The 12,829-nt window shown below is 38.1% G+C and overlaps 1 protein-coding gene across 1 annotated transcript in view; it reads right to left on the bottom strand.

Annotated features, from left to right (window-relative positions):
• The window catches only part of Hsd17b4 (hydroxysteroid 17-beta dehydrogenase 4), a 120,742-nt gene extending 110,075 nt beyond the window's left edge, over positions 1-10,667 (bottom strand). The window contains exons 1-2 of the mRNA XM_077109464.1: positions 10,489-10,667; positions 7,859-7,912 (exon numbers count right to left, since the gene is read on the bottom strand). Of these exons, the coding sequence (XP_076965579.1) occupies positions 7,859-7,912; positions 10,489-10,546 (112 nt within the window). The 5' untranslated portion in view covers positions 10,547-10,667. The remainder of the gene's footprint in view (positions 1-7,858; positions 7,913-10,488) is intronic.
• Between the last annotated feature and the right edge of the window lie 2,162 nt (positions 10,668-12,829).

The raw sequence follows: 12,829 nt of genomic DNA, 5'->3' as shown, positions 1-12,829 counted from the left end.
CCATTGGTCATTTATATTTCTTACTGTTTTGCCTATTCATTTCACATTTTATTGGGGGATATCTGTCTTTCTGATAATTTGTAAATGTCCTTTATTTGTAAAAGACATTAATTATTTACCATGTGTTAGCAAATCAAATTCTTTTCCTGAAATGTTGAGAGAAATAAAGCTCACATCTGAGCATAAGTATTACTTAATGAGTATTATGTACATTGTTTTTTGGAGTTTTGTTTTATAAATGAGATGGAAAACTGGGTTTGTCTTTTAAAATTCTATTTGTTGTACAGGTTTTTATTCTTAGAAGTTAGGTTTTTTGTTTCTCTTTCTTTGCTGCTGCTTTTTTTTTTTTGTTTGTTTGTTTTGATTTTTTTTTTTTTTTTTTTTTTTTTTTTTGGAACTGGGAATTCAACCCAGGGACACATACCAATGAGCCACATCCACCTTTTTTTTTATTTTTTATTTTGCACAGGGTCTCACTAAGTTGCTTAGGGCTTCACTAAATTGTTGAAGCTGGCTTTGAACTTGCAATTCTCCTGCCTCAGCCTCCTAAGCTGTTGATATTACAGTCATGAGCCACCACAACTGGTACCTAGCAATTTTTTATTATTGGCTCCAAATACTATACCAGCAAATATGCTTTGGGTCTCCTGAAATCAAGACTACTAAACCAGCTCAGAGGATATAGTTTACTTTTAATTTGTACAAAAAATATAACCCAGAACATCATCTCCCTCAAACCGTCCCCTCTTCTTCATGTCATTTCTCTGTACTAAGACTTCTCCTAGTCACTCTTAATTTCTGAAAAGCACATGTCCTATATCAGCAAGTTTTGACATTGATTTCATTAGGATTCTTCAAATGTTTACTGAGTTCCCACTCTGGACCCAGCACTACGTTGGGTGCTTTGGGCTCTTCAGGTAAACAAGTTTATGCAGTGAGGAGCTGCCAGTTCTTTTGAGAAATTCTTTATCTCCATTTCCTTCCTATTCTATCATTTCAAGCCTACATTACTGCTATTGCCTACCAGGTGGTCTTTTGCCTCCAATCTAAACCTCTCTAGGCTATCTGACTATTGCTGGAGTAATGTTCCTAAGGCACCCTTTGTAATATATCAGTACCTTCCTCAAAAATCTGCAGTGGATTTCCCTATTGTTTACTGTTTAACTTTAAAGATGCCTTGTATCTGGTCTCACTTTAATTGATGCCTTTTTTTTTTTTTCATTTTTATTTTGAAACTGGGTCTCCTTAAGTTGCCCTGGCTGGCCTCAAACTTGCAATCCTCCTGACTCAGCCCCCTGAGAAGCTGGGATTACAGTAGTGCACCAGCATATCCAGATGATAGTTCTTTCTTTTTGCCATAGTTCATATGGCAATCTCTAACTTTCTACTTACCTAGTAAGAGTGAAAATGTTATAACACTGTACATTTGAAGAGTGCTTAATCATTACTTATACATATTCACGTTCACATACATACTCAATCCAAAAACTATCACCAAGGCATATCTATTACCAATGACAAATCCATAAACTGTTTTTATTTCAGAATAAGAATAAGCAGTACTTTAAGTGTAGTTGTTGTTGAAGAGATTCTTTTTTTCTGATGTCAAAAGTCAATGCACAGGGCTGGGGTTGTGACTCAGTGATAGAGTACTTGCCTGGCACATGTGAAGCACTGGGTTTGATCCTCAGCACCACATAAGAATAAATAAATAATGGTATTATGTTCATGTACAACTAAAAAAATTTATAAAAATTTAACACATTGATGTAAAACTAGAATCTAATTCTCTGTTTAAAAAAAAATGCTTCTAAAGAAATTCAAACTGTATAAATCTAAGACTTTTTCCCCTGTTCCCACCTGAATCTTTCCCAGAGGTACCTGCTATTAATAATTTCTTAGATGTCCTATACATTCCTATTCTCTATCCTTGGTGCCTTTCTCCCATTTTGATAGTTTCCTATAGCAAAAAAAAATAGTATTAAGAATCACTTCAGGGCTGGCACAGCACTTGCCTAGCATGCAAAAGACCTTGGATTCAATTCCCACTACTGCCAAAAGAAAAAAGAGTAACTAGGATTGTAGCTCAGTGGAAGAGCACAAGGTTAGCACGTACGAGGCCTGGGTTCAACCCCTGGTTAAAAAAAAGAAAGAAACAAACAAACAAACAAACAAAACATCTCTGGTGTAATGGCATATACCTGTAATCCCAGAAACTCAGGAGGCTGAGGTCAGCCTCATCAACTTAGTATTCCTAAGCAACTTAGCAAGACCCTGTCTCCAAAAAAAAAAAAAAAAAAAAAGAGGGATGGGGATATGGCTCAGTGGTAAAAGTGCCCCTGAGTTCAATCACTAGTATCCCCCCACCCCAAATCATTTCATTGATTTTAGAGCTGTAGATCTACTGGATATTGTTTACCTATATTTATATTCTGACTACTACCAAAAATTATTTAAATGACTTAACTGTAAATGTGCAACAGCACTATTAAAGAAGGGAAAAGATGTTTTATCAGCAAAAGATAAGCATACCGGAATTGCAGGGTAATAGTTGTTCAGGATCACCCTTCAGCTATGTGATAGCCAAGTAAAAGGAAAACTCTCGGGAGAGCACAGTATTTTCACTATTTGGCTGAAAGATACAATCATCTTGGTTCATTTCCAAAGTGGCCATAAATATATCTAAATATTTGAAGAACTCTAAATTGTTGTGATAAGTTAGAGAGCAATCTCTTCAATTAGGTCTTTATCTTAGTCCATACATGTTGCTATAATGAATACCACAGACTATGAAATTTAGGCACAACAGAAATTTCTCAGTTTTGACCAGTATGTCCAAATTCAAAAATCTGACCTAATGAGGGCCATTCTCTGCTTCCAAGATGGTGCCTTGTTGCTGCATCCTCCAGAGGAGTAACACCATGGCTTTACATGACAGAAGGCATGGAAGGGCAAGAGGGTACTCCCTTGGAATGTGGATCCTTTTATATGGGTGCTAATCCCATGAGGCCCAACCCTCATGACTTAATCCCTTTCCAGAAGCCACACCTCTTAATACTGTTGCACTGGGAATTAGGTTCCAACAAGACTTATGGAAAAGACACCATCATTCAATTTGTCTCACAACAAGAAGGCATCAAAGGTATTCCTAAAGGACAGGATAAATGAATCAATTAATATGCCCCCCTCCTTATAAAGCCACCAGGATTCAATAATGGAGGATTCTATCCTAATGATCTTATCAAAACCTAACCAATTCCCAAAGGCCAAACCTCTAAACACCATAGTTGGATTAGGCTTCCACCCTCCTGATATCTCACATGGGGATAAATTACATGAAGCCTTGGAGGTTACTCAAACCACATCCAAACCATAGCAGTAGATTACAGCAATAGCCTTTAACTGTCCTCTTTGCTTCCACTTTTTATTTTAATAGAAAATTATACATGTACACAAAAGAATAAAAAAAAACAAAACCCAGTGAGCCCATCATCCTTCTCCATTTCTACTCTTGCTCCCTGACATCTAAGTCTCTTAAGAGCAACCAGAATGATACCTTTAATATTTAAATCAAGTGATACTGCTCCTATTTTCACCCATCTGAATCAGGTTAAAAACTAGCACTTACTCTGAGCAAAATGGTCCTATGTGATCTGGTCTCAATTCTCTACTGTTGTCTTTGTTTATGTCCCTTCAAGGATCTCACTCAATCCAGCCACACTGGCTCTCTTGCACATGAAACACAAGAAGCCTGCTCCTGCCTAAAGACCTCAGCACCAGCTGCTCTCTGCCAGAAATTTCTAGGTCCCAGATCTACAGGTACATCCATTACTCCCTGCAAGTCTCTCTTTAGAAAGTCCTCTTTCAGCACTTTCTATCCTATTCACCATAATTTCTTTTCTCCATAGCACTTACCACATCTTCTATTATATTTTTACATATGTATTTGTTTATTGTCTGTCTCCTCACTAGAATATCAACTCCAGGAAAGTGGAGGCCCTCTCTAATTCCCATTGTAGTCACCCAGCACCAAAAACAGTGTTTGCTACCTAACAGATCACTACATAAATATCTGTTGAATAAGTCTATTAGCTTTATTAACTTTTTCTAAACTGGGCTTTAAAAATGGTAAATAGCTAAGCTATCCTAAAGCAATTCAAAGGTTTTCTCCTATAATATGATGACAGTCATAAAGACCTCTAGGGGGGATGTGGGCTCTTTCATTATAAGTGATATATGGCTCCTTCATTATAAGCTGAAATTTTGTAATGATCTTTCTTCTTGTGTTATGTAAGTTTAACTTTTTCACTCAATCAGCACATACCCATGATTACTAAGCAAAGCACTATCTTAACACTTGCAGAAAATACACTGGTGCTTAAAGCAGCCCTTTTTCTAAGTATCTACAAGAGAAACATGTTTTAAATAAAGGAGCTGGGATGCCTCCTGAGTGAACAAAACCTCAGTTCACTGATGAACTAATATATTCCATTCTTGAGCACTGTGCCTAGTACATGGTAACCAGGCAGTAGTACTGGTTCCTTTCTTTCCTTTATAAAGGTCCTTAAATTTTTATGAAATTTAACTTCACCATAATTTCACAGGTTCAGGAAGGAAGCTATAAATAAAAAGGTCATGAAATTAGGCAGTAGAGTCAGGATCTAAACCATGCACTTCCTAATTGGCAGGATCCACACAGTGGTCAAAAACATAAATTCTAGCTTCAGCCCACAGGAATGTAAGACTAAGGAGTTATTCCTAACTGCAGCACGGGGGGGGGGGGGGGGGGGGGGGGGAGGGGGGGGAGTCATGTCTATCTTACTTCAGAGGATTATAATTTAATTTTTCCAAAGGTGTTACTTCTTCAGTTCAAGAGTATAACAATGTTTGCCTTGCCTTTCTTACTAAGAAGAGGTTCTCCTTGCTGGAACATGTCAGTTTGCCTTGCATTCATGCCCTTAACATAAAACTCACCAGTCAAGGATGGGTATGGCTCATTTTCTGAGGAAACCTCAAAATTATTCAATTCCCAGCACCTCAGCACCTACTTCAAATATGCAGAAATCTCTAGAAATATGTAATTTATACAAAACTAAACATCATCTGAGAGCATGAAAACTTAAAGCTTAGAAATTCTTATACCAAAATTTAAGTAGTCCATAGTGTTTTATATTATGGAATATAAAACGAAGCACTCATATTAATACGAAATTAGAAAATTTCTTAAATGATATACTTTAGTCTTGGCTAAAGGATTTGGCCAATAAAATATAAGTGTTAAGTGGCATATCACTTAACACTTTATCAAGCCACCAAGTAGATCCATTTTTATGTTCCCTCTGCCCCAATAATAGCAACGTCCCAGATACGAGCTGCTCCTTCAGCTAGCATCCTGAAATTAGGAACACAGAGTACAACACAAGCTGACAGGAAACTGAACATGAACATGAAATAATTCTTTATTACTCTGAGCCACTTAGATTAAAAGGCTGTTTAATAACCCTGCACAACCTAGCAAAAGAGGACTTGACAAACAAGCTACTTTATTTCTTAAGGTCCTATTTCTTACTGGCCTCTGAACTAGTCATAGGATAAGCTGACTGATCACTTTTCCAAAAACAAGATATTCTGATGTCATCATAACATCCTAGATTTATATATTTCCCTTTACAATTTTTTGCTTCCTCTGGTAAGAATTATTCTAAGCAAGAAAATATTAACAAAGGAGAAAAGTCTGTTCATGGCACACAACCTGGAAACAGAATGTTTATGTGTGTAAGGTAACAATATCTTGGTGGCCTAGAAAGTTCAGAAGTAGGACACAAACCAAAAAAGTGTAGAAAATATCAACTGAAAATTCTGGACAAGCTGGGCACATTGGCGCATGCCTATAATCCCAGCAATTTGGGGGGACTGCTAGTTGGAGGCCATCCTGGCCAACATAGTGAGACTCTGTCTCAAAATGAAATCTTAAAAAAGGGCCCATCGTCTGCTTCAGTGGTAGAGTCCTTGCCTACCATGTATGAGACCCTGGGTTCAATCGCCAATACCAAAAAAAAAAAAGGTTCTGCAGATTCACAAAAACTGAATTCTGCCCTTTAACACAAAACTAAATCTGGCTCTTCAGCCAAGTTTAGCAAATATTTTTCCTCTGCTTTCTTGGACTTCTGATCAGGACTTGCTGAAATACCATCTTTAAATAAGATGAGAAAATAAATATGACACATTGTCCCTGTGTACATTACCTTTATCAGAATTCAAACACTCATCATCTGAATTTAACAAATTCAAAATAGTAAAACAAACACAATCTACACAAACATACACTGCTGTAAAGTCTTATATAAAACAAATTTACATACTATGTCTATATCTTAGTCAAAACAAAAGAAAAATTAATTCAACCAATTTCAGACACACTTGCCCCTCCCCCCAAAAAGACAATGTCAACAGAAGAGTCAAAGAACAAAGCACTTTCTTTGCATAAGGTAATATTTCTTCAGGAAATAGAAAAGATGAGATCCTTGTACTTATGAAAACTTGAATAGGAATGATGCAATAGATAAAAAGTTATAAAATAAAAATATTAATAACTAAATAGTAACACTTCAAAAGGAAGAAAATAAAAAATAGTAACAGCATGAGTCTTTAGGACTACACATCAAATATTCTTCCAAATTTATGAAAAAGAGAGAGAGCTTGAAATGTATACAACAGTAGCCTCTGTTCAAACACTATAATGTCAAAATCTATCCTTGCTACCAGAAACCGACTGAAGGAGTACAGAGCAGCTATGATCTTAATCAAGGAACATACAAAGTCTCTGTGTCCCTTTCATAAAGATAAGCTACATTCCACTGCTTGGGTCTTCTTTGTTTAGAAAATCTCGCTGCATGCTTACTTTTTTGTTACATGTCTCCATAAACAAACTGAGAGAAATTTCTCTCTGTATTCCCCAGGAAAACTGGGATTAAGAAATCACTGTGGTCAATAATTTTATCCCAGAAAGATACTAATAAACATCAGGTCCTAACATCTGCCCTACACATATAATTACACTTAGCATTCATTCAGTTATTCCACACAAAGGCCTAGTTATGGACAAACTGTCTACTATGTATCTATCAAATACCAAATAATCAGACCAGTCCAAACTATTTAGTTTATTAAAATTTCCCATCTTTGGGATTCTTCAATACAGTATCTTCCAACTGACCCCAATCCCATCATACAACTAAAACTCATAAAACTGACCCATGAATGAATTTTAAGTTTTGAAGTGAAAACTTTTGATGAAAGAGATAAGAGACCCACACTTTTTATTGCCTGACTCCAAACTTCCAATTCTCAAATCAAATTATTTCAATTATTTATTTTATCAATGTATTTTGGGGGATTCTCCTTTGATCTTAAATTAGTAGGTAAGCTTTCTACCTCAAAAACTTATAGCCCACAATACTAAAGTTAAGAATTTCCTTGTATACAACAAATGTCTGCCCTTCTTTATCAATTCTATTAAGTTAGAAATTCTGTGAAACAACAAATTATATTATTATGTGTACTTTTATAAATATGTAACAACAAATCCCATAATTATGTACAAGTATAATGCACCAATAAAAAAGTGTGGAAAGAAAAAAAAGAAAAGGCAAAAGTGAAACTACTTTAAAAAGTAAATCTTAAAAAAAAAAAAAAAAAAAAAAGGTTCACCTTAAGGGGGTAAAAGCTGTACTGGCAGAAGTTAAAACTTTATGATGAAATTATACCTTGACAAATTACTTAACAGAAGGACAAAGGTGGCTTGTGAAGACTGTATTTTTATGAACTACTGATTAAAAAGAAAAATATATCAACTTACCAACAACTAATGCTCCTCTTTCTGCAAAAGCCAGGGCATAAGCTCGGCCCAAACCTGGTTTAAAATAATCAGAAAATGTCAGAATTATTTTGGTCCCCTCAATTCAGTCCCCATTTGAAAGTCAGTAATTACAATAGAAGAGTCTTCATTTGCACTCTCAAACTCTATTCCACTCTCATTTGCTTGCAGAAGCTAGAAAGTTTAAAACTACGTTTTACTATACACCCTACTTACATTTCCTAACTTGCTACCTAGTGCTAAAATGCCAGATGTGAACTAGATTCCACCATTAGATGCATTTGCACAAAATTTAGAAAGTGGAAGTGATAGAGGTCACTTTACTAGAATCTGAGCTGTAAGTACTGATTAAAAAGCTGATTTTCTCTGAACCTTCCTATTTATTAAAACACAGTGACCTGTGGAGGCAACCTACTTAGCCAGCTTCCTAATTCCTGAATGGCAGCTTCCATACTTTAAATCTGAATGTATGTGAGCTGTGACAGAGTTCCAATGGCAGACTCAGAACTACTGGCTACTCTAATGTACCAGTTCTATATTGTTCCAAAAGTCATTTTAAGAAAAATCAGTAAAACCCAATTGCCTGTATTCAATCCTTTTGTTTAGACTACCTAGCGATTTCTGTGTCCTGTACTGAAGCTTGACTACACAAACACACACAAAAAAAATTTTAATTCTGATTCAGAGCTAGAAAGTATAGATTTACATATACAAAGATATGTGTACATATACAGATTTTATAATATGTAAGAATATATGAGAGACTGGCAATTAGTAATTACCGTTGAAGAACAGATGGTGGCAGCAACTAGAAGACTTACTTTTACACTAAAATTTTTTAATGTGTTCATGTTCTAAAATTTAAGTTAATAAATTTCACTGATAAATGGAGGAACTGAATTGACAATTTTTATTTGTTATAAATTAATTGATAAGTAAGTATACAAATAACAAACTAAGGTGAATAAATTATCACCTTATGATAATGGTTAAATTATCAGGCTTTCCCAAAAAAGAAAGAACACAAAATAAAAATTTTATTTTGAACCCAAAACACAAATTTCCAAAACTAAAAGATATCACCACATAATTTATTTTAGAAGTTAGCCAATCTGAATGGATGAGAGAATTCAGCCAATTTATACAGGAGGAGCTAAGCTCATAATTTTCTAGTCACAATTCATTAATGTTTCAAAGTCATTTTGTGGGATGTAATAAAACAGAATAGAAAATTTCAGAGTGCACAGCATTCTCATGTACTGTGTCATGAACTTGCTTCAAATGGAGATGGGGGAGGGGCTCTGGTATAGAATGCACTGCTTACTGGACTGTCAAGTCACTGCCAAAAGAAATTTAAAATCCCCAGTGAATTACATTATTACCTTCAAAAACAAAGAGTAAGCAAAATGGTTTACCAAAAGCTCATTTCAGAATAAATACAAATATGAGTATAAAATACTTGGACAACAATTAATAATGAAATTGTTTTCTGAAAGGCAAACTAAGATGTAGTTTATCAATGAAGATGTAAAAGTACATATGAATTAATTGACAATTCCATTGTTTACGGCTTGTAATATATAATTCAAATAATTCCTTGTTAGGACCCTTTTATTACAAGGCTCTATAAAAGGGAAATCAAGGATGCATAAAGTTATGGTCCCTTGCATGTGAAGGTTACAAAGATCACCCACTTGGGGGAAACTAGAGCAAAAATCTTACTGCAGAGGCTCGATGTGTGTGAGAGTGGTTTGTTTTAATTTTTGTTCTTTAAAAATTGTTTGGGTTTTTTCACATAACATTTCTTCGGTTTGCTTCTCCTGAAATATATGAGGATCTGGCAAATTTCCTAAGGGATGGTCCACTTCAGAAATGTCTCTGCTCTTCCTTTCTTCACTCTTCCTGTCCCATGCCCACTTTATTCCTCTATCATTTACCTCGTCCCTGCACGCACTGGCGTTTACAACTTCTCCAGGATTCCACCGGACTTTGAAAACACGGCCTGGCTTGATAAGCATACAATACAAACTCCAAGGAGGGCTCTTATCAGATGGATGCCCTCTTTATAGGCCCTCTCCAGAACTTAAAAAACATCAGACATTAGAAAATAAACACTAAATAACTGCCTTTTCAAAGTCAAGAAGCTGGCATCTCCACTCCTTAGATGGGACCTCCAGGCCTGAGGCGGCTTTTCAGGCCTTAAGAGATCGGAGTAAGGCCTCACAAGAGTCTCCCCACACCAAGAGTCATAATCAACACCCACAGAGCCAAGAACTTTCACCCAGTTGTGCAACCCGCCGCCCAGCCGGGTTTGGGAAGCTGCCCGTGGGTGCTGGGGAAAGCAGGCTGCACCTGCCTGAGTGACTCCCGTCTCAAGGCCGATCCCCCCACTCGCCGGCGCTCCCCTTCAGATTCAGTGTCTTGAAAACTGCGGTTCCTCCCACCACCGCCGCCACCGGGTCAAGCCCACGCTCTGCCAGCCGCTTCACCATCCCCGCCCACAGTCCCGAAGCCTGAACCTGGACTGCGACCGCACATATATCCCTGACCCAAACCGGAGGGTCCGCGGCGTGAGGGGGGCGCGCGCCGGCCGTACAACCTTCCAGGCTCACCTCCTCCCGCGCCGGTGACCAGTACCACACGCCCGTCGAACCTGAGCGGCGAAGTCATGACTCCTGCCTTCCACCTCACACACACTAGCAGTGCGGCGGGGCTCAATCAGCCAGGCTCAATTAGCTGGGGGAGTGGCGGGGGCGGGATGCGAGCAGGCAACCTGCCGGTCTCTGGGAAGAAAACAGGCACTGTAGTTTTCCAAGTGCGCCTGCGCAAGCTAGCTTTCCCAAGTACGCCTGCGTGGCGAAAGCATGGCCTCTTGGGAAATGTAGTCCAGCGTGATTGCTTGCTGGAAGACCCTGCCCAAAAGGCTTGGTTTAAGAAGACCGTTTTGGGGCTGGGGATGTGGCTCAAGCGACAGCGGGCTGGCTTTGCATACATGCGGACAGGGTTCGATTCGTTTCTGCTGCCTTAAGAATGGAGTTGCGGAAAAAAAAGAATGGAGTTTTCAAAAGTTGTGTGGCAGCCCTCTATATACATCCCCTATCATTTCGTCATTCTCTCAACAAACCTTTTCCAGGTTTAGGAACCGGCCTAGAGAAATATCGCGGTGCACCTATCCTTAAGGGGCTTTCAGATATAGACTTTAAGTAAGAAAGTTACCCTTAGCCGTGGTAAAGATTTCTCAATTTAATACCTGGATCTCTTGCATAAAAATCACCCAGGAACCTTCAAAAGGCAAAGTCCTAGATTCCCATGACTGAATTCCAGAAATAGAATCACAGGGACCAAAAAATAAATAAATAAATAAGCAAGTGCTCTTAAATGAATTTTGTGCCTCCCTCACGCTGGGGTCTGTCTGTCTGTCTCTCTCTCTCTCTCTCTCTCTCTCTCTCTCTCTCTCTCACACACACACACACACACACACACACACACACACACGCCCCCTCCAGGGAATATATGCGCGGCACAGTTAAGGTGATATAATGTCATTCATTCATTCAACATTTGTTGAGCATATACTAGATTTAAGTTACAGCTGAGTAATAAAAATCCTTGAAGCTTTTCAAAGGTGATAAACTTTCAATATGGTGCAACCTGTTAAGACTTGTGACAAATGTGTGGAAGTATGCTAATTGATTATGCCAAAATAAACTAACCCTGTCCAGGCTAGAGAAAAGGAGGGAATAATTCCAAAGAATGTGAAGCAGAATTGACTAAAAAAGAAAGAAGGGCATTATAGACAAGAGCAGATAAAAGCCACCTTTGAACAGGAAAAGGGTGAAACTACAAAACTAAGCAGAGCCAGTCAACTCATGCTTAAATATCTGAACTTTGTGCAGAAAACAATTGCTTTTTTAAATTTTTTTTTAGTTGTAGATGGACACAATACCTTTATTTTGTTTACTTATTTTTTTATGTGGTGCTGAGACTCAAACCCAGTGTCTCACACATGCTAGGCTAGTGCTGTCCTACTGAGCCACAACCTCAGCCCCAGAAAACAGTATTGAACAGTATTCCTCCACAGGTGGTAGGCAGAACACATATCATGGAAAGATCACTTGGCTGCTTTATGGAGAGTTAATTATAGGTGGATAAGAAGAATATATTAAAAATGTGGGGGACATTATGGAGGCCAGGAGAGGAAATGTGGGAGAGAAAATGAACATTTGGAAATGGACTTAATAGGTATTTGTGATTAACTGGAAGTGGATGTGAGGAAGGAGCAACTTAAATAACACCATATTTCTGGCTCAAGCACCTAGGTTATAGGGGGCCACTTATCAAACTGGAAATATTGTGGAAAGAGCAACTTATGGCTTCGATTTCAGCAAAACTGTGCTTAGGAAGAGGAAGTAAAGCCTACAGCTACAGAAGCCTACCAGGCAGCTGTGGTTGTAAGCTCTGTAAATTTGATTTCAGTGCTCCAGCAGAACAAAAAAAGTCTCTCTGTGACCCAAGCCTAAATCTCCAGAGTGCACATCCTTTCACTACCAGCTGGACCCTAAACAAGCTTTGTTCTCTTAGCCATTTGCCCACATCTGCTTTACACTGGTATGACCCTTAAATTCTGTACCCTTGGAAACCCAAGGAGACAAGCTCCTAGAACACTTCATTCAAAGAGAAGAAAGAGAATTAGGCAGATAGGTTAGAGCAGCATGCCTGGCAAGCTGGAAACTCTGGAGCAAGGCCCAGTACAGAGTTGGTGAAGAGGGGTGGAGGGAGGGAGCACTTGAGAGGTATTAGCTAGGTAACAGCCAAATTGTACAAATAGGCACATAGGCCAGCTTCAGTTGGCATGAAAATGAAGTTCTCTCACCTTTAACCCTTACATATAAAGCAGGAACCCCAGCTATTCAGAAGGTTGAGATAGAAGAATCGAAAATTGCACAACAGCCT

Source organism: Callospermophilus lateralis, chromosome 5 (genome assembly GCF_048772815.1).
Source record: "Callospermophilus lateralis isolate mCalLat2 chromosome 5, mCalLat2.hap1, whole genome shotgun sequence".
NCBI lineage: Eukaryota > Metazoa > Chordata > Mammalia > Rodentia > Sciuridae > Callospermophilus > Callospermophilus lateralis.
This window is presented reverse-complemented; position numbering and strand designations above follow the sequence as displayed.